The 22620-nt window shown below is 34.6% G+C and overlaps 2 protein-coding genes across 10 annotated transcripts in view; one reads left to right on the top strand and one right to left on the bottom strand.

Annotated features, from left to right (window-relative positions):
* METTL21A (methyltransferase like 21A) overlaps positions 1-16885 on the top strand; it is a 40865-nt gene extending 23980 nt beyond the window's left edge. Inside the window, exon 4 of one of the 2 annotated variants that reach the window (XM_014546086.1) lies at positions 16724-16885. In XM_014546086.1, coding sequence (XP_014401572.1) covers positions 16724-16834 — 111 coding nt within the window. In that variant the 3' untranslated portion in view covers positions 16835-16885. Of the gene's footprint in view, positions 1-771; positions 862-16723 lie in introns of those variants that run through there. The other variant, XM_014546088.1, reaches the window with a different exon arrangement.
* CREB1 (cAMP responsive element binding protein 1) overlaps positions 1-22620 on the bottom strand; it is a 54025-nt gene that overhangs the window by 9319 nt on the left and 22086 nt on the right. For 5 of the 8 annotated variants that reach the window (XM_014546081.1, XM_005874217.2, XM_014546084.1 and 2 more), the window contains exons 3-8: positions 18194-18340; positions 17399-17440; positions 10150-10250; positions 7731-7873; positions 2760-2942; positions 735-885 (exon numbers count right to left, since the gene is read on the bottom strand). In XM_014546081.1, coding sequence (XP_014401567.1) covers positions 735-885; positions 2760-2942; positions 7731-7873; positions 10150-10250; positions 17399-17440; positions 18194-18340 — 767 coding nt within the window. Of the gene's footprint in view, positions 1-734; positions 886-1689; positions 1753-2759; positions 2943-6680; positions 6740-7730; positions 7874-10149; positions 10251-17398; positions 17441-18193; positions 18341-22620 lie in introns of those variants that run through there. The other 3 variants (XM_005874218.2, XM_014546085.1, XM_005874219.2) reach the window with 3 other exon arrangements.

A 22620-nucleotide genomic window follows, 5' to 3' on the forward strand; every position in this document is an offset into this window, starting at 1 on the left:
CCTGCCCTCTGCCACCCGGGAGCAGGCCTAAGCCAGCAGGTCATTATCTCCTGAGGGGTCCCAGACTGCCAGAGGGCACAGGATGGGCTGAGGGACCCCCCCCTAGTGCACAAATTTTTGTGCACCGGGCCTCTAGTTTACTATATTACAAATGAATTTAACATTTAATTTTAATAACATACATGAAACTCTTGATCTTGAAATATACTGCTCATGAAAATAAACAAATTTTTTAAAAAATATATTTTTATTGATTTTAGAGAGGAAGGCAGAGGAAAGGAGAGCTAGAAACATCAATGATGGGAGAGAATCATTGATCAGTTGCCTCCTGCACACCCCCTATTGGGGGTCGAGCCATAACCCAAGCATGTGCCCTTGACCGGAATTGAACCCAGGACGCTTCAGGCAAACCAGCTAGGGCAAAAACAATTTTTAAATAAACTAGCCAGTTGGTTAAAGCATAATGAATATATAGCAAATTGTGCACTACACCTTTCATGGGGAAACTGCATGAAAGAAAACTAATTTATGATCAAAGATTAATCCATAATACTGTTAGCCATTTTGAAAGTGCAGTTTATTAAATAAAGAAGTTTTAGCAAGATCCATCAATTCCACCAGAAAAAAATTCAGCACAAATATCCTATTGTCAGCAGATATAAAAGACACACATCTAGAAGAATGTGAAGACATAGCGGACTTACAACAATCTCAGTAAAATACAACATATGTACCTGTTCTTCATTAGACGAACCTCTCTCTTTCGTGCAGCTTCTTCAGCAGGCTGTGTAGGAAGCGCTGGAGAGGATGCCATAACAACTCCAGGGGCGATGGTGCTAGTGGGTGCTGTGCGAATCTGGTATGTTTGTACATCTCCGGAGGCCGCTGGAAAGAAAACCGGTGAATATGATGTAAGACACTGAAGCACTGTGGCCTGGTAAAACTAGGTATGCAATCATCAGTCTAAACATACATTTTGGATTAAAAGGGGGGAAAAAAGGAACAGATGATTCTGACTAAAATGGTGAAAGAATCAGCATTACTGAGAATTACTGAGAAATAATTCCCAAATTAATGTATTTATTAGTATAGACCCTGGGGGAAAGAGGTCTTAACCTACGTCTGCTGGGTTTTTAATTTATATTTCATTGGAATGCAGTTCTATTCTGTTGTTAACATGCTTACCAACCTTAAGTCTAAAAGGTAAGCAGGGCACAGCTTGGTTCATCTTCCTAGATAAAGTCCTCAATGTCTTCCTTTGATATTGGTAAATTCATATTAAAAAATTTCAAGTAGACTCTTGCCACGACATAAAAACGACCATGATTTTTCATCAAATAGCAAAATAGAAGAAAAAATAAAGCATTATGGTCAACTATTATAAATTTCTAATTGACACAAAACTAAGTATGAAAAAGTATACCAAATGATGACAATTATATCATCTGTAAACATTGTTTAATGTATTAGTTATTCTTCTAACTAAATGATCTATTACTTGTGAAAAGAAATACAATCACTACTGGTCAAACTGCTTCTAAAAACAACTTAATAATATGCCCTCCTAAGAATAAGGAACCTAACATTATCTGAGAGAATTTGAAGATCTTTATAAAATTATCCATATTTGTTAATATCAATTAAAATGTGTAGTTTGAGTGGAAAAGATTTATATACTAAACATGTTACCATCTTCAAACTGACGTTCAGAATTCAAATTCACTGACATCCTGCTTTACAATTTTTGAGTACCTGCATGTAAAGTGAAAAGGTGTTTTACTCCCATTAACAAGCAAAGTATTATCTTCTTCAAATATTATTTTTTAGTAACAGAATATATTCTGTAAATACATTAGGGCCCTTTAAGTAAATTATGACTCTCTCTAGTTGATGTTTTAGAATTATTCAAAAATAGTCTTCCATGATGAGGGGATGGGGCACAACTGTCATTACCTAACAGAGGCAAAACATATTATTAATAAAAACATTTTTAGAAACATTTTTTATTTCCTTAATATGCAAATTTCCAATCTGGTATAAGCCATATATTAAAATATTCAAATAGTTTAAAAGAAAAATGATTAACTCTTATCCATAAAGATTCCTGAAACAAATTGGAAAAAAACAAAACAAAATTAAATTAAATTAAACAGAAAAAAAGCTATTTCTATAATTCATCAAGGATTTAACTACTACTTTTCTACATAGACCAGCGGAGTTACATACTGGTATAAGCTTTTTCAGAATACAGTGCTTTTCATTAGAAATATAAAAAGGATGATCTTAGAAATGAGAATGTAAATGTCTTTTGAATAAAACAGCAGAGAAACAAAAATTTGAATCTCCAGTTTCTTATCAGTACAACTCTCTCATTTGACACATGAAAAAAAATGAGGCCCAGAGAAGCTAAGTCTTATTCAAGGTCACATAGCAAATCTATGCAGAATCTAAGCTAGAATCTAGCTTTCCTAACTCACAATTTCATTGTCTTTCCGTTTAACCTACCCTGTTTCTCCTATCCCCAAATTCTAGAGGTGTTAGAAATAGAAGTTGTATTTTTAAAACTGAAAATAGTTGTTTTTATGCCATGACATTGTGGTCTAATTAGAATAATGGAAGAGTTAGTGGAAAATTTATTTATAATGAAGAAAAATGTACATTTCAACAGTATTTTACAGTATCATACTTACTTTTTCTGAGTTTTAAAATTTCAACCTTTCAAAGAATGCACCATACCTGTGAAATCTGAATTCACTTACCTTGAACAACAACTTGGTTGCTGGGCACTAAGATCTGCTGTCCATCAGTGGTCTGTGCATACTGCAGAATAGTAGTACCCGGCTGAGTGGCGGCTGCATTGGTCATGGTTAATGTTTGCAGGCCCTGTACCCCATCGGTACCATTGTTAGCCAGCTGTATTGCTCCTCCCTGGGTAATGGCAACTAAAATCCAATGAATTTTATTGTTACAAGTTTAATTAATACCATATAGGACTTTTACAACACACTAAATTCAAAGTTGAATAACTTGTGAGACATAAACTCGAAAAAATTATAACAGCAAATAACACTGGCAAGAAGGATTTGGTACACTGAAGTACTTTTCTGCTTAGGAAACCCACAATCAATTTCTATAATATAAATGCACTCTCTGAACCACATTATAATTTATAATAATGTTTGTTAATTTTTTAAAAAGTAGTTAAATGAGAAAATATTAAATTCCTTTTGAAGTTACTTGGTTTAGAGGAGGTACCATTTTGTGATCCATACTTCCTTTATTCTAGCACTAACTACCTAATATTCTAACTGTGTAGTATTTACTGTCTCACAAAATTTCTTGAGGGTAGGAAATACGGTTTTTCTTTTCTACTTTCATATTTTTAGTACAATAATGGGCATGTAATAGGCACCCAGTAAATGGTTGTCTTAATGTGTAATTAATAAAGTAGTTCAGTAGTACATTCTTTTCTCTAACTTGCTAGCAATGCACAACCATAATAAAAGTCCACTCAATGAAACAACATAATGTCCCATGGAACTTAATGATCACAGAGTCTCTCATGGATTTTAAAATCAGGGCTTAAGATCATCATCTAGAGAAAAAAAAACTTGACTGCTATTTCTAAGTTACTTACCCAAACATTCTCATATAGAATTTTTTTTTTATTATTTACTAATTAACCACACATCATTAATCTGTTACAAAGTAATCACCTTTGGCTCATGCTACTAGATATTTCACTTTATAAAAAAAACTTGAGGCCTGATGCACGAAATTCGTGCAAGGGGCTCGACCCCTGCTGCCATGGCCGCGGCCATCTCTGCCTCAGCAGCTTCGTCGGTCTAGTAGCATATTACACTTTTATTATTATAGATGAATTCACCTTTATAATAGAGTGCATAGATAAAGTTAATAAAAAGAAATAGATCATTATTTTATTTGGAAGAAGCAATCCTTTAGATGCCAGCATTTAGATAGTTGGATCCTTTTCTAGACACTCTCCTTGTTTGAGTTCAAGTTTTCCAAAAAGTGACTAAAAGTTACAATATTACATATAAAATTGCATAACAAATTTTTAACTAAATAAGTCAACATGTCTGACTTAAGCACATTACTTTTTGTGTGTTAGAAACGAATTAACTTGGGATTAACTGTCAGCTAGCTCTAGTAACTAATATCCTGAGTCACCTGAATATGGAAATTGATTATTTACTGTTCAATCAAGAAATAATAAGTTAATGGCTTTCATCTGGTTTACAAATGATACCTGTAGAAATTAAGATACTGGCAAATACAGTCCATTCACTTTAGCTAATCCTATAAGTTTTACTTATTTTTGACAATGATAAAAAAAAGGGATATGTAAGAACTATTCTGAGATTAATACTGCAAGATAACTTGAAAGAATCAGAAGGTTAAGAGAATCAAACCACAATTTTTCATATAGAGTTAATAAGCAGATTCTATTGTATTTAACACATACAGCTTTCATGGCTACCTACCAATGAACTCAAGGTGGGAGAAAGAAGTAGAAAACTAGACATCAGGAGATCTGGGGTCTAGTCCAACTTCCATCACTAAACTGTTACTTGAATCTGTTATCTCTTCTGTAAAAATAAAAATATCTGGTTCTAGCCACTAAGGTACAATTGTTGTAAAAATCAAATGAGATAATGTATATGAAAGTACTCTGAAAACTGAAGTCTTGATTCTACCAAACATGGTTTTTCTCAATATTTATTATATAATAATTATTTCTTGATTATTCCAAAAGGATTTTAGATAGCTTTCAATAAAACTAAGTTCATTAAAACAAGAAGAAAAAGATAGAAGTCAAGACTGATGTGTCTCTAGGTGTATGTAATAACCTTAGCAGAAAATCTAGATAGAAAGAATGTAATTAAACATAAACTTAGCTGAGATTCTCAGTAGCCAAAATAAACAGGAAAACATTATGGGTTATAGTTTTGCTCAATGAAACAAAAAATTCAAGTTCAAAATGATAGACACATGTTTTCTAACTAAAAATAGAATCTTTCAAACAAGACTTTATAAACAGAGACAGTGAATCAAGTATGAATAAAATTAGTAACCGTATTAATAAAAACCATAACCAATTTATGGAAGGAACAAAAATTGGTGCAGCCACTGAAAAGGGCAACTGGGAAGGATATGCTTTGATTCAGTAAGTCTACTCTTTGGATGCTACTTTACCGAGACATTACTACATATATAAGAATGTTCATGTAGCATTATTCGAAACAATAGAGATGTTCTGTATGTTCATCAGTATGATGTGTGGGAGACTGTTTAACTAAATGTTCTACTTATACAATAAAAAATGATATAGCTGTTACAGACATAATACACAAACCCTATGTATATATTGTCTATATAAATAATGTAGGTCTCACTTGAATAAAAATACATGATAACATGTGTCTGTATAAATAGAAGGAAAAAGAATGAAAGAATATATACCAAATTCTTACTACTGGGAAGGGATGAATAAGAATTTTACTTTTTATTAATACTACTAGAAGCCTGGTGCACGAAATTCGTGCGGGGGGGGGGGGGGGGGGGGGGTCCCTCAGCCCGGCCTGCACCCTCTCCAATCTGGGACCAGTGATTACACTATGTATGCCAGGTTGGGCTAAGCCTTTCCCAGTATTATCTTGTCCAACACAAGAGTGGAAGACAGTGGGTTCTCAAGACTAGATTTTGAATCCTGCCAAAGAGCAAAAAGTTATTCATTCCCCAACCTGGTTGCCCTACGCAGCCTGCTCCCTGCCGGCCTGGTCGTAGGCAGCCATCTTGTGAGGGCGTGAAGGTTAATTTGCATATTATCTCTTTATTATATAGGATGAACCTATATCACTTGAATTTTCACAACCATGAATTTGTTATACAGTGGGGCCTTGACTTACGAGTGTCCTGACTAACGAGTTTTTTGAGATACCAGCTGTCTCTCGGCCGATTTTTTGCATTGAGTTGATAGAGTAATTTGAGTTAACGAGCTAAGTCCTTAATGAGCTCCTTAACAAGCTCGGTCTTGGAACGAATTAAACTCGTAAGTCAAGGCCCCACTGTATAAGAAATATATAAATGTTGTGTACGTATAAGGAGGCATTATATTGGTTCTTAATGACAATCAAGAACATAACGTTAAATCAGTTCCATCAAGGCCATGTGTATACACTCAGAATAAGAGAGAAAGATAATGATTAAGATTTAAAAATCTCAAATTATTAACCTTTTAAAACTAGTACTCTCCTCAGTTGCTGGAAGAGAGCAGTTTGCCAAATTAAACACGGACTTTTCGGAACTTTGCTTTCCTATTTGAGATTCTGATCTGCCTCTTTCCTAAAGAGCATGCTTCCTAGTTCAAGTCGGACGCTCCACTAGTGCATCACTGTCACTAACAGGAGCACGCTATCTCCCCCAGGCGTGCTCAAGCAGGAGAAAAATAAAGGTCATGTATCTATGTCTTAGAATACACATCTTCAATAACACAAATTATCTGGTTATAAGGTTAAAAAATACACATGTACATGTACTTAGATAGTACCTGTTTATCTCTGCCAACAAAGAACTTAAGGAGGAAAAAGATAACTGAACTCTATTAAATTTACAGAGTGGACAAGAAGCTTAGTAAAAAATGCCTTCCTTCTACTTACTATGAAAAGTTTCAGCTTTGAGAGAGCTAAAAAGTCTGCTACTTGCAAATTTGTTGTTAATCCAGCTGAAATGCAAACCAAGTTTGAGTTATAACTGGAAAACTATTAACTTGGGAGTCAAACTTTTATACATATTCCTGACATAGGCTTCCCCAGAGCATTAGAAAACTAATGCAGGAAAGGAGTTTTAAGGTGTACATTTACTTTATAATTAAGGAAGGGATGGGAGAAAACAATGGGCAGTACTGAAGTTAATGAACAAATCAAAAGGAAAATATCATGAATATGAGGCACTTTGGGAGACAAAAAGATACTAGGAAAAGAGAACAAAAAGTACCACTCACACAAATGCCTTTGATCAAAGCAGAACTCAAAAGTACTTTATAACAGATTTAGGTGAAAGATAGGTATTATAACAGAAATGGAAACTTTGAATTTTGCAAAAGACATCTTTGCTTTCTATAAGCCAAAAAGGATGTAATTCAGCAGTCCTAATGCTTTCATTATTATAATTCACAACACTACCTTTCATATTAAAAGGAATAATAGTCCCGCTGCGGTGGCTCAGTGGTTGAGCGCCAACCTATGAACCAGGAGGTCACAGTTTGGTTCGATTCCATTCAGGGAACAAGGCTAGGTTGTGGGCTTGATCCCCTTTAGGAGACATGCAGGAGGCAGTTGATCAGTGAATCTCTCTCATCATTGATGTTTCTATCTCTCCCTCTTTCTTTCTCTCTGAAATCAATAAAAATATATATTTTTTTTTAATTAAAAACCTGAAGTAGTGGTTCAAAAAACTTCTAAGACTCTTCATGCATCGGCATAAAACATAGGGCCATCTAAAGGGCTTACATACTTGAGCAATCCAAATTAAAACCCTGAAGAAAAGAAAATACTGCCATTACAGAACTTTGCATATTGAACAGTGAAGGAAATACAATAATGACAGAGAGACTGAGAAAAGAGTTGGCATTTTTATAATTCCTTAAAGGAGAACGCAGACATTAGTTTTTCATCTCACTTTCCAAAACAGAAATATCTGTTACTCACTATACTGTCCACTGCTAGTTTGGTAAATCGGCGTTGGCACCGTTACAGTGGTGATGGCGGGTGCTGAAGTCTCCTCTTCAGACTTCTCTTCTTCAATTCTTGGCACTCCTGGTGCATCAGAAGATAAGTCATTCAAAATTTTCCTAGAAAAAGAGAATTATATTAATTAAAATAAAAGTGACATTTATTAGCTAAAAACAATAATAGGAAAAGATCAGAAAACTGGAAAGAAGCTGCTAGTGCATAGGACTAAAGTTTAAAATATAAAAATTTCTAAGAATAAACTAAAAAAGGATCAGGGATTTATATGTCAAAATGAAACCATACCAGGACCAGATAAATACAGATGAATTTTTCTTTCTTTCTTTTTTTAATATATATTTTTTTATTTCAGAGAAGAAGGGAGAGATAGAAACATCAATGATGAGAGAGAATCATGATGAGAGAGAATCATGGATCGGCTGCCTCCTGCACGCCCTACACTGGGGATTGAGCCCGCAACCTGGGCATGTGCCCTTAACTGTAATGGACCATTCAGTCCGCAGGCCGACGCTCTATTCACTGAACCAAACCAGCTAGGGCCAGATGAATTTTTCTTAAACCTGAATGTAAACACTGTGATTAAAAAATCCAGTTGTAAGTAAAGAAGAGATTAATAAAAATAATTAATGAAATTAATTAAAAAATCATTTTGCGTGGCAAAGAATATAAAAAATTAAGTCAAGAGATATCATCAATACTAGGAGAAAATGTTTACATATATTACATACAAAAGGGCCAATATCCCTGATATATAAAGAACTCTTAAACATTGATGGGGGGAAAAAGATCAAAGCTGTGAGAAAACAGACACTCATACACTAATGTTGGGAGTATAAAATCAGAATAACTATTATGGAAGGAATTCGGTAACATCTAACAAAACTATGTTTACATAGCATTCTCCTAGGAATTTACCCTTAAGATATACTTCCAACAGCATGAAAATATTAAGGGTATTCATGGTAGTACTGTTTGTAACAGCATATATTGGAAACATTCTATATGCCCACACATAGGAGAATGGTTGAATAAACATGGTTCATCCCAATAATGGATTTACATGGTACCTTTAGTATATGAAAATAAAATAGGAAAATATACATGTATCTCCTTGTCTGTTCAAGAAAAAAAGAAAAAGAGACAGAGGGTAAACAGTTTGATGAGATTAGTATCTACTGAAGATGGTTGGGAAAAAAGTAAAAAAGTGTAGAAGAAATGAGTGAGCAGGGACACTTCTGAGTATTGTATATATTTTTGGTACAATTCTAACTTTCAGAATCATGCTAATGTTTCACATATTCAAAACGAAAGAAAATAATATCAACAAGGATGGGGAAAATTCTAAAAATGGAATATAAACAAAAACAAATGAATTTTCTCATATTTCAAATTAATAACATAATGACTGAAGAGATGAAAAAACCTTAACCCAAGTAATTTTTGACATCTTAAGTTTCCAACAAACAGTCTGCATTAGTCACTTAGCTTTAACAGTCTACCCAAACTCTGCCCTTTTATGTTTTTTCTGTCAGATCTTCATAGTATGCTCATTGACAGATTTATAATTATTGTTGTATGTATTTGTCTTTCAAATTATATAGGAAAAAAAGAGAAATTACAAGGCAAAACTATAATAATCCTGGCTTTTATGTTTATCTATGTAATTACCTTTACTAGTATTGTATAAAATATTCTATTCTCTTTAAATAATTTCCTTTCTCCAAATTTCCCCTCTGGAAATTCTATAAATGCTGATGCTCTAGCCACTGAAGAGTCAAACCAGTTAGGGTTGAACTTTATTAAACTCTAAAGTAAGCTTATGAAGATTTGCAGAATTAATTTTCCTGGAGATATTGAATATGAAGCCAATATCTAAATATAAAAAAAATGGTTTGGTTCATCTTTGGAGGCAAAGCATGGATGAGGCAACTTCTCTAGCTGAATATTAAAACTACAATAAGGTGCCCCTAAAATTAGGGGATATCAGCAAAGCATCACCCTGAAACAACTATTAACAGTTATCTGCCAAGTACCATCGCACAAGAAAATGGTTGGCAAATGTGTTGCTAAGTAGATGAATAGTACAGTGTCAGAACTGGCATGTAACTAGAAAATACTATAACCTTATTAAGTGTATTTCAAACCTTTAAACAGAAAAGCAGTAGCCAGCATAATCTACAAAAACAGAAGCAGAAAAAAAAATATCAGTGTTTATCCAGCACTGTTCAGAGTAAGAAGTGCTCTCACTCTGCATGATAAGCTTCCAAGTTATTTTACTAAAGATGAAGAAAAGTAAGCTACTGGGTCCTGAGCTGAGCAGCTAATTGTTTTCCCGACATCTCTAATTTTAACTTTTTTTGACTATTAAATTCCATACCTGTAGGAAGGCCTCCTTGAAAGAATCTCTCTTCGTTTTTGGGAATCAGTTACACTATCCACTGACTCCTGTGAATCTTCACTTTCTGCAATAGTTGAAATCTGAAAATAAAGAACTTTATCTTGATAATCAAATTTCATTCCCATAAAATATTTATGAATTTTAAGAAAAAGTCAAATACAAAAGGACATACATAAACCATATACATGCTTCAGTCGATTAACAAAATCCCTTTTTATGAGAGACCTACACGGATCACTTTCCCCTCCCATTTACTTATTCTATAGAAGTCAGAGGACCTAAAAAATTTGTCAAAACCACACTTCTGTGATATCCAAATTCAGCTTAATCTCTTTCAGGACTTCTTGTAATCAATCCTGAATGCATCAATAGTCCCTGTCAGTTGTTTTCTTACAGTTGTTAGAAAAAGTTTACCAAGTAAAATAAAGTGTCTGACATGAAGGTAAGAAAAAAAATGACTAAATATTTGGTCATATAAGTCTATACAGTGACTATACAAATACTTTCCTTAACTACTGTGAAAACACTTATAAATATATTTACAAGGGTACAAATAAGATTGGTGATACCCCAACACATTCCAGATGGTGGTTTCTAGTAAGTTAGGAAAAAGCTCTGTTACATATAGATATGGTTCAAAATTGGTAATCTACAATTTTTATTAAGCAAACACTCAAAGACCTGTGCATTTCTGGAAAGTATCCCTGAACTGAAAAGTAATGAAGTTGAATAAAGATTTTACATGAGATAATAATAAAAGGAGCAACTAGTATTTCTTACTATATGCCAAGTGCTCTGCTAAATATATATATTATGTTATTTAATACTCACTATAATAGTAACATTAGGTGCTGGGTAAGTGTGATTATTTTATATATTTTATAGACAGAAAAACTAAGGCACAAAGAAGTTAAGTAACTCACCCGAGCCACAAAGCTAGGAAGTAGTGGAGTCACTGTCAGTACTTGGCATCTCAGTTTTAGACATCCTTACGGGCACCAAAACCCTATTGGTTCCAATCTCAAACCAGTTTTTTCAGAAGCAGCAACCCAGACGTGTTTTTAGACCATTTTCAGACTAGAAGTTCATTCACCTAGGCAAGCTTTCTGTCAGATTTATACTGCCAAGTTTCCCTAGTCTGCTCCAACAGGAGCCTCCTACTCTCTCCTGAACTAGGTGTGCACGATGCTGTCAGAGTGAGATTTAGATTTAAACAGAGCAAAAGGGTCTATGTGGGTTAGCTCCCGGTCAAAATGTATGGCAATAACAATAAGAAAAAACATATTCAGAGGAACCAGAGAAATCCCAAAGGTACTATGTACATCAAGCATGTCAAAGTCAAAGGCTAACACGGGCCAAATAAACAAGGTTTAAGTTTATATGGGCCGCAAAAAAGCAAAAGCTTCAATTTTCATAGAAATATAGGTTTATTTCGATAGAGACATGCTGAATACAAAGGGCTGAAATAAATGAGTCATCGTTAACATAAAATAATAGAACATTTTAATAAAAGTTAATATTTTTTCTTGAACATTAACTTACCACTGAATAACTACACAAATTAATAAGCATAATGCAAATAAACCTATTTTTCTTGTTCTCCGGAAGCAAAATATTTCCTGTTGCACACACCAAGCAAGTCAGTCCAAGACTAATGACGTGGCAATTGGCTGCTAAAATATACGCTGCTAGTATTAGTGGAGAGAAATGATGCACCTGCACGTAAGGTGTGTAAGGGAAATGAATGCAACACGATTATAGTAATCAGTCATTAGCGAACGTTGTAGTTCATTACTAATAATTATGTATAACAGGATACTGAAAAATTAAGTTATGAAATTTATATTAAAACGTTTCTTAAATACCATTATATTGGCTAGGCTGCAAAAATATTCGTTGTGGGCCACAAATTTGACATGCTTGATGTACATGGTCTGAGCCTAAGAGTTAGAGTGCAGACACTCATTTTGACAGGGCTTTGTGATATGCACTCACTTTAAAATATAAGAATAGTCTTTAAGACCAAAAATATAACAGGAACATTTAAGGAATCCAGAAATGACAGATAAAAAGATGAGCAAGGCTGAATTTACTCTGTGATTCTCTGCAGAGTAGTAACACTACAGTTACTGCCAAAGGAGCACCTAGAACAATTTCTCACTAATCTGTAGCTGCTGTAACTAGCCACTCAGTGTAGTCTGCACAGACTTTCTCACAGAAGTAGAGCAGATAAGGAGCTGTGAAAAGGCCTTAACAGAAGGTAAGATTTTCAAGGAATAAGAAGACAGAACTCATAGTGGACAGTATTTTGTATCAAAAGTGTTTACCTTCATTAAAATTTCTCAGAATCTTAGGTCCTCTATTATTCTTTTTGCCTTGTTTGACTCTCATCCTTACAACCTTCTTTTAAGGATATACAGTGACTTAGGCACACGCTTCCAGGTTGAAAACAACTTCAAAACATGTTACATAAACAACCCATGTGACAGTCTCAAAATGAAATAAATTAATGTTGCTTTTTGTATATAGCCTTTAATTTTTTTAAACTTAGTGGATCTATTGCTCTTAGTAGGAGGAAAAAAACAACTCTTCCTCTGATCTAAAAGATTTTGTCAATTCAAACAAAAGGAATTAACTTACCATATTGTAATTACTTAGAACTATGAGGCCAATTCCTATGGATTATCTACCCAAAATAAAAAAGCAACCCAACAAAAACAAAAACACAGAGTGGACCCACATTTCTGAGACTAATAAAAATCATGTCAAAAAGTCCTTTTTATGTGCCCTGGCTGGTGTAGCTCAGTTGTTTGGGCATTGTCCCATGAACCTCAAGGTTCAATTCCCAGTCAGGACACATGCCCAGGTTGTGGGACATGCAGGAAGCAGCCAATTGATGTTCTGCACTCACGTAGATGTTTCTCTCTCTCTCCCTCTCCCTTCCCCTTTCTCTAAAAATAAATAAAAATATTTTTTAAAATCCTTTTTATAAATAAAAATTAGTAATTATAGTTTAATATATTTAATAGTCTATTAAAATAACATAAAAAATTACATCCCAATCTTTTTTTTTAAAAATATATTTTATTGATTTTTTACAGAGAGGAAGGGAGAGAGATAGAGAGTTAGAAACATCGATGAGAGAGAAACATCGATCAGCCGCCTCCTGCACATCTCCTACTGGGGATGTGCCCGCAACCCAAGTACATGCCCTTGACCGGAATCGAACCTGGGACCTTTCAGTCCGCAGGCCGACGCTCTATCCACTGAGCCAAACCGGTTTTCGGCTACATCCCAATCTTAAGTATCATAGACTACTTCATTCCAATGATAGACCACTTCCTCTGAGCCTCACCCTCTATCACCTCACTTATAAACCCTTTTTGGAGCTCCTTAAATAAGTCTTTAACCTTTGCTGCTTATAAGTCAATACATTTTCAAAAGCCAAACTATTACTTGTAGATGTAAAGTTTTAGATCTGTATTTCTCAATTCTCTTTACTTTGTTAAAAACCGATACCTCCTATTTATATGGAGGGGAAAACTTCCTATTTTGATGTTTTTTTTTGAAATTTCAAAATAAAATATCAGTGAAAATCAAAGCACTGATAATATTAGATGCTTTCTCAAACTATATATAGTCCCCTGGAGACTGAAGTACTTTTCCTGGGATAGTTCACACTCATGGCTTAGGCAGTTTTTTACTCAGTGGATCAAGACGTTTAATAAAAATCTAGAACAATAACTTCCAAGCACTTTTGATCTGCAGATCTCCCTTATAAATAAGAAAAACTTACATAAGCATATAATTTACATAAGCATATATTTCTTATTTGTAAATTATAAGTGTTATTTTACATATAAAACAATATTTTAAAGAGATAGAGCAAGTATAAATATTAAAATGTATCTGTAAATTTCTTAAATCATTTCATTTTTAATAGTGAATAATTTGCTTTAATGTGCTTTGTCAAAAATCATTTAATACTTTCTAACAGTGACTCAAAAATATGATTATAAGCTTGGGCTTTTGAAGTATGATTTAAAATCTGCTATTGTTGAAAAAAAGAGACCTCTTGAGATGTAGATATAAATAGGTGAATTTTTGGCTGGGCTTACTTAATAAAACAATCTACCAGTTATACAAACTTTTGATGAGATTTATCTAGTATATTTTCATTTCCCTGGTTCTCAGTTACTATATGCTAATAAAAGGTATTATGGTTTCATATTTTAACCAGTAAGTTCAACACCTACTGAAACTCTAGAGGACTTCTAAAAAGTTTGAAAAATTCTATTTCCAGGTTTTAAAAGTATATAGATTTGACTTTTGAGGTGCCAAATTTACAGTTTTTGCAGTATATTTTTATTGTTTGCAGTTTTAAAAAAAGGTATGAAAATATTTCCAAACTTTTATTTTCAAAATGCTCTCACCACAGCACACGTTTCTTTCAAAAACTAGTTCCTCTCTCATGCATTAATATGTCACTTTCTCCCAGAAAGGACAAAAGAGATTTTCTTTCCAAAAATATATCAGGTAATATGTCCCTTGCACATCCTTGCTTGCCATCATTAAAAATACCAGAATCTTAAGAACACGTATCTTATGTAAAAAAACAATTCATCCTTTCATTAGATAACTCTTACACACTTTGCTATATAACCACTAAACCTCTATGTTGCACAAAAGATTTTTATCGTTGCTCCCATGACATTACACAGTATTGTAAAGATTCTATCAAAAATTCCATCTCCAACTACTCTCCCCCTTGCTCACTCTATTTGAGTTACATCTTCTCACTATTCCTCGCTATTCCATACTCTCACTTCTCAGCCTCTGGACTTCCTTTTATTATTGTACTAGAGGCCAGGTGCACAAAACTGGTGCATGGGTAGGGTCTGTAGGCCAGGCCAGCAATCAGGCCGATTGGGGCCTTCCTTCGTTCCGCGGCCCCCCCTCCCCTTGTTGTGGTCCGTGTACGTCATAGGGAGTGATCGAACTCCCGGTCTCCCAGTCGAATTCCCGAGGGGACACTTTGCATATTAGCCTTTTATATACAGTATATAGATGGGCTAGCCTCCTTCACTGCCTTCTGCTTACCATGTTCCCTGACCACCCGACATAAAACAGAACACCCTTCTCTCCAAACCATTCTCCATCACTTTTACTTGCTTTAATCATCTTCCCAGTACTTATCCTCACCTGACATATTTTATTTTTTCATTGTTTCTCTTCGCTCAAATGTGATCTTCATGAGAATAGGGAAGTATTATTTGTTCACTGCTGTCTTTCAAAGCACCTAGAACAGTGACTGGCACATAACATCTGATCAATAAAAATTTGTTGAAGGAATGAATGTAATTTAAGGTAATCCATAAATCCTCTGACATGTTTAAATTACACTGTATTAAAAATGCATCCAAAACCAACAAATAAAAAGTGAGGACGCCACTGTTAATTTCTATACATTTATGTCACTCACATAATATGTGAGATTTGACTCTTACGTATACATAAGATAGAGTTAGGGTACCAATGTCAAGTAATAAATGGAATATTACTACAGCTTAGTTTCTGATATTCTTAGATTAAAAAATATAAACAGAAGTCCTAATATGTTATTCTCACACCTGAGAAATGTGCCTTGTATATTTTGGAAATGCTGTTCTAAAATAATACTATTCTCCCATCTAGAAGTTTGAGAAACCCCTTCTCTCCTGTTGGAGATCACCTTTTTTGATGTAAACTACTTCCTAGTTATTAATACTAGCCACTGTTAACCAGCTGAAGTGACCATTAAAATGTAATAGATTCTCCATGGTTTAGGCCCTTTTTAAAAAATACTGTTATTTATGTCTCTGTTTATAGAACTCAGGCTTTCAATTATAGGCATAACTCACCTTAATGGAAAAAATGTGTTCTTGAAAAGATGAACCCATTTCTAGAGTTAATGGCCCTATGAACCCCAGGTCCACATTATTATTATTGTTGTCACAAAGTAAAGATTAAAAATAAGAATAAACAAATATCACATATTACCAAAAACTGTAATCTTAACAAATTTTGTGGGTATAATTTTGGTAACTTTTTGGTGTTCTTTATAGAAAGACCTCCTACTATTAAGTGAAACAGAAAAAGTAAAGATTAATGTGAGCTTTAGAATCTTTCCACTATTATCAAGAAGAAGATATGAATAGGGAATTAGTAATGGCATAGGATAGAGAATGTAAGGTAACATTAATGAAATAAAAATGGAGGCAAAGTATAAGAGACTATAACCCATCCACTATGACTCCACAGAAATATCAAATTCTTCCATTTTTAACTGGGCAATACTGACTCCTACTTGGTAAAAAATTCCCTTCCAGGTATCTTTCAGTATGGAAATTCCTACAATTTAATGATTTCACATGAAAACATCCTTTTTTCCCCACTAAGTGTTCAAGCAAGCCAAAAGCACAAGGACATAATGAATCGGGGAGGTAACAGCAGCTCAATACACAAAAGAATAATATGGCAGACAAGATCTAACAAGTCCTTTCAACGTTAACAGAATGCTCCCAGGACAAAGGAGACACTTCTCCCCTCTACAAATCCCATCAGTCTGGCTACCATGCCCAAGGAAAATGCAAGGCTCACCCACAGAAGACAACGAGGATGGTAATGAGGAATCAAAGCTACACCACACAATAAATGACTGAAGAAAAATAGAAAATTGTTTGGTCTGATCTTTTATTTTTTTAATCGGAAGGGGGTGGGAGATGGGAATAGGAAGCAGTCTAACAGAAAGGAGTTAAAACTTGCTTAACTGGGATCACCTGGTGAAAGGTATACCTGGTCTCTGTCTGAAAATCAATGGAAAAAATATCCTCAGTGAGGATTAAAAAAAAAGAAAAGGCATACCTGGTTCATCACATGGAACAATATTTTAGCAATTATCCCTAATTAAAAATTATAAATTGGTTACCTCAGGAGATAATATGACCTTCCTTCCTTTGAAAGCAATGCTGGGCTACAATTTAGAGGAAGGAAGAAAAGACAGATAGGGAAATTAAGCCACAGACTAAGAGCTGGATAAGTAACAAGTTTGGCCTAGACTTAGAAGATCTCTAAGATTTTTATTCAAACCTGAATCCCATGTTTACAGAGAAGGACAAAGACATAAAGAAAAATTTCTCACCTTCCTTTCTAAAAATAGTTCTCTCCAAATCTAGGACCTAGGACTCACCTGAGTTCCGGAGAAAAGTCTTTTTAAGTCCTTACAGGAAGACTGTGAAGCAAAAATATGAAATGGGAGGCTGGGGTTATGGCCTACTTGAATGAACGTTCAAGTTTTTTTTTCTTCTTCAATAAGCTCACCGCAAAGATGTATACTGCTCTAGGTTTTCCCTACAATTGAGTAGTCACCTTCAGAGGTCTACATGCCTCTAATTCCTTTGGATCCAACTCAAAGGAACAATATCTCTAAAGAATGAGATAATGTGTAGTATAATCCCTGACTCTTAAGGTGCTCTTTCTGAAATATCATTATTTCAAAGTTATATTCTGTAACTTAGAACCCTAAACACAGCTGGTATTACAAATGCTTTATGTAATCTCTAAATTCAATAATATCTTAGGTAAGGTTATTAGTTAATTTTTGGCAAGGGTTTATTTTTTTAGTTGCATGTTTAAAAAATAGTTACAAAGATATTAGTTTTATTTCTTAATTTTCCTTAATTGAGGTACATGAGCCTTACAGTCTCTCCCAAACATTTTCATTTTATCCCATGTACTTATTAAAGATTTCCCCCAATCAATTCTCTTTCTTCTATAGCTTAAGAAAATCTTTTTCTTCTATGTCTGTTCTTAGGTATATGCATTCCTATAAAAGTGACTATACAGATGCAGCATATTCATTTATTGTAAAGTAAAATAAACTCTGAACTACATAATGCCCCTATTTTCATAACTAATGAAAGAATAGAGATATGACTATAAACCACAGTTATAAAAATAGATGCAGAACTTTTTATACACATACCTGAACTGTCTGGACTTGTGGAGACTGAATAACTGATGGCTGGGCCGCCTGAATAACTCCATGGACTTGAACTGTCTGCCCATTGGGCAGCTGTACTAATGTTACGGTGGGAGCAGATGATGTTGCATGAGCTGCTGGCATAGATACCTATTGTGTTGAACATGGAAAAAAATTACCATCACAGATACCTTCTTGGGAGTACTTATGTTGAATATAAAGCAAGATTTAGCAGCAAAATGATGACCTTTTTGCTAGGTAAGTATTTCATTGGTGTGAAAGAAACTAATGATTAAATTTAATATTCTTAAAAAATAAAAAGACTTCAAATACATCCCCGTCCCCATTTTTCAACTCCTCCCAAATGACAAAAATCAAAATACTATTTTAATGTAATAACAAAATATATAATAGACTTCCTTTGAAAACTAAATACTACTTTATTTGTATGGAACTTTACATTTTCCCACCTGCTTTCATACCCAGTTTCTCATTTTGCTCTTCAAAAATATCAAGCCTGGGTAATCAGGATTATATCCATTTTAGAAAGAGAAATGCCAATCCCTCAAAGAGATTAAGTAATTTACTGAAAGTCAAGCAATATGCTAGACCTAAACATAAAAGTCTTCTTAGTAACATGTATTAAATAAATCATGTTCTGAAATAAATTGCTCTCAAGCTTGGGCAAAACTTAGCTACTAAGTCTATAACAAATGCACATTTTATAATACACAGCAGTTTTATCTTAAACTAATTACTAGTATGCCTTTCATTAATGAGAAAGTATTAATAGGTATAATAAGGTAAAAATTTCTACCACCCCCCAAATAAATCACTAAACTGGTAATAGTTGATATTTTAAGGATTTATTTTCCTCTTGAAGGAATAAAGGAGCAGAGTTTAGAAAATATAAGAGAAACCATTTTTTCCCTGAGGCACAAAAGAAGGCACTATTAATGAGTCAATATGTAGGTACAAAGGGCTCTTATGCCATATGTCTATCAGATGGTACTTAACTATTCCTATGCTAGCACAAATTTGGGGTAGGAATTTTATTTGCTCATTTGGTGAACAGTTACTGGGGACCTATATGCCAAGAACAATGTTAGACAATTTTATTATATTTTTCTAGTATTAAAGACTGACAATAAGTACTGGCCAGAGTGGCTCAATTGGTTTGGAGTCGTCCATGCACAGAAAGGTTGCTGGTTCGATTCCTGGTCAGGGCACACACCTAAGTTGTGGCTCAATCTTCGGTAGGGGGTGTGCAGGAGGCAGCCGATCAATGTTTTGCTCTCACATCAATGTTTTTCTCCCTCTCCCTTCCGTTCTCTCTCAAAATCAATTAAAAAATATATATATTAAAAAAAGACTAACAATGGAAACAAAAGCAGATATCGGAATGACAAAAGGAAATTATGTTGACAATGTATGATGTATGTGTTACAGACTTGGATGAGCAAGTGAAAACAACTGTAATTAGGGATAAAAAGAACAAAAAAATATACAAATGGTAATTAGCTTTCCTAAAACTCAAACACCATGCCACCCTGTTTTCAAAAGTTTTAAGTGCTAGAGGACTGCTTAGTAAGAATGACATATTGAACATGTGTATAATCATTTTGCTCCTTCCTGAATCTCCAATTAAATTTCATGAAACTGATTTTGTTTTTACAGGCATAATCATGCAAGCATGAGAATGGAAAAGAATACGAAATTTGGAGGCTGGCCCTAGCTGGTTTGCCTCAGGGGTTGGAGCATCGGACTGTGGACTGAAGGGTCACGGGTACATACCACGTTTTCAGGCTGGATCCCCAGCCCGGTCAGGCGGTGCGGGTTGGGTGGGGTGGGGCAACCAGTCGATGTGTCTCTCTCACATCAATGTTTCTCTCTCTCTGTCTCTCCCCTCCCTTCCACTCTCTCTAAAAATCAATGGGGAAAAAATATCCTCAGGTGAGGATTAAAAAAAGAAGAAATTTGGAGGCTGGAAAGCAGATGGATGAATGGTATTACACTTAGAAGACCTCAGAAAGCCAACGCATAGGGTGGAGGCAGGGAAAGCATGATTTGCACCATAAAATCCTTAAGGGCTTGGGATCTAAGACACCCTGGAAGGTGGAGTGAAAGGATGAGGATAAGGAAGGCTGTTTCAGAAGCAACTGAAACCCCTCCTCACTCCCTGTGGAGAGAACAACTAAGGTATCCCATGGTGCCAGAGAAGTGGAGATTCCCTGGATAGAGAGTGTCTCTAGACTTGACTGTCTAACACAGGGAACTGCTGAAGGCGGAGTATTAAACCTCAGTCTTCTCTGTATTTACCTAGGCCTTTACCATACAAGCAGAGTATTAGTGAAGCTTTCTCTGGGGAACCTGACCAATGCCAAGGGGCAGAAAAAAGACCTAAAATATACAGCCAGTCACCCTAAGTGAAGCTCACAACTCATTATAAGCCTCAAACATATCCACAGAGCTTCCAACACAGCTTTTTGGTTCCCTACTTTTAAACCTGAACAGATGACTACAAATCACATTCTAATATGAAAGATGAAGAGCAGAACAAATGGAAGGGGGGGAAAGCTATAAAGGAAAATCTATGTACAGAGATGAAAACTTAAAATAAAACCTAATTAATATTCTGATAAAAGAAAAAATATTGCCTTTGTGAAATATAAACAGGATGCTATTAAAACACAAATGGACTATTCAGAGAACAAAAGAAACTCTTAGAAACATGACAGGAGAAATAAAAAAATTTCAACAGATGGGTTAGAATGTGAATTTGAGGAAATCTCTCAGAAAACAGAACAAAAAGACAAAAGAGATATAAAACAAGAAAGAAGAGATGAGAAAATTAGAGAAACAATTCTATAGGTATAACATCTGTATCACAAGAATCCTAGAGAGAAAAGAGTAAAAATCATCAACCAAATAATTTAAAGAAATTGTGCAGAATTGAAAGCATGAGTTCCCTCTACAAAAGGACCCACTGAATACATAGGACAATGGATGAAAAATTGTCCAAATCAAGGTCCTAGTAACCCAATAATGAAATAATGAAGCACTATGAACAGAGAAGAGATTTTTTTAAGATGCCGGAGTTACAAAATAAGAGATGCATTTAGTCTCAAACAGCAACACTAGAAGTTACTTGTCTTCAAAATTTGAAAGAAAAATGATTTCTTTACCAATTCTTTACCCAAACTTGCTCAAGAAACCACTGGAAATCATGCTTTCCTATTTTAAGAACACAAACTTCTCAATAAAGTCAGGAGGGGGAAGGAATTTCCAGAATGATGTACTATAGCAGACTTAGAGGACATCAGGCCAGAAAAAGATAGTGTGATGAGAGAGAGAGACATGTTGAGCGCTGTCACCATCAAAATCCCCCGTGGCATTGTATCTTCTTACTAGAGGGCCAAATGCTTGGATGAGCCCAGATTCTTATCTGTGCATGTTTTCCAACCATGTACTGATAAAGCCCTGGTTCTCCTTCTTTGTTCCTGCACCTGACTCATCTGAATACATTTACTTCCTCATGTGTCTTCTATTCCTCAAGACTGGAGGTGGGCCTGAGTGACCTCAGGAGAAAACAGATCAGCCCAATTATATTCCTGCTGGAGGTCCAGTTTTTGGCCCACACTTTAACTCAGTGTGGTAACCATCAATGGCTGGCCCTCTATTTCCTAAGATGCTATTCTTTCTCAGTGACTCCTCTAGGAGAGCTTTAAAACTCGTTGGGAAGCTGAGGTATGATATCCCAGAGCCTCTGCTAGGATTATTTTCTGCTGGGAGACTTCACATGAAACAGGGAATATCATACTCTTACCTAGCATATTTATTTTTGCTATTTGGTGTTTATATTAGCCATCTTTCTCATATATGTTCAAACAGTTGTTAATAAAATAAACTATTTAAGGAAAAATATCTAATAACAAAAAATGATGAGAGAATATAACCTTAGAGATAGAATGTTTCAGACAAAGACAAAATGAAAGAATCATGAATTATATTTAAAATATACAGGAAACAAAAACTATCATCCTTGAAATTTACTTGTGTGTCAATTTATTTACTTATCCTATATTTTTAGTTTAAGCACATATAAACTTAGCCTTTCAGATTATCTGCATTCCTATGTCCCAAAATAAATTTGCATGATACGAAAAAAAGCACTTATAAGGTTTTCTTCCTTTGTTTAAGAGACAATTAATCTGCCCACTAGTTAAAATGTAATTTTCTGAATCATGCTGCTACACATAGGGTATCAGTGTTTAGCAAATCACTTTTTTCTGATATGCAACTGAATTAATACTATCATTTCTAAAATTAGTCTAATACTAAAATAGGAATTTTGATAGTCTAAGAATGTCTGTGTTCATTCTATGCATATCTCTGTAATAAAAACATATTCCTCTCGGACGAGAAGCAAC

Source organism: Myotis brandtii, unplaced genomic scaffold (genome assembly GCF_000412655.1).
Source record: "Myotis brandtii unplaced genomic scaffold, ASM41265v1 scaffold43, whole genome shotgun sequence".
In the NCBI taxonomy this organism is placed as follows: domain Eukaryota; kingdom Metazoa; phylum Chordata; class Mammalia; order Chiroptera; family Vespertilionidae; genus Myotis; species Myotis brandtii.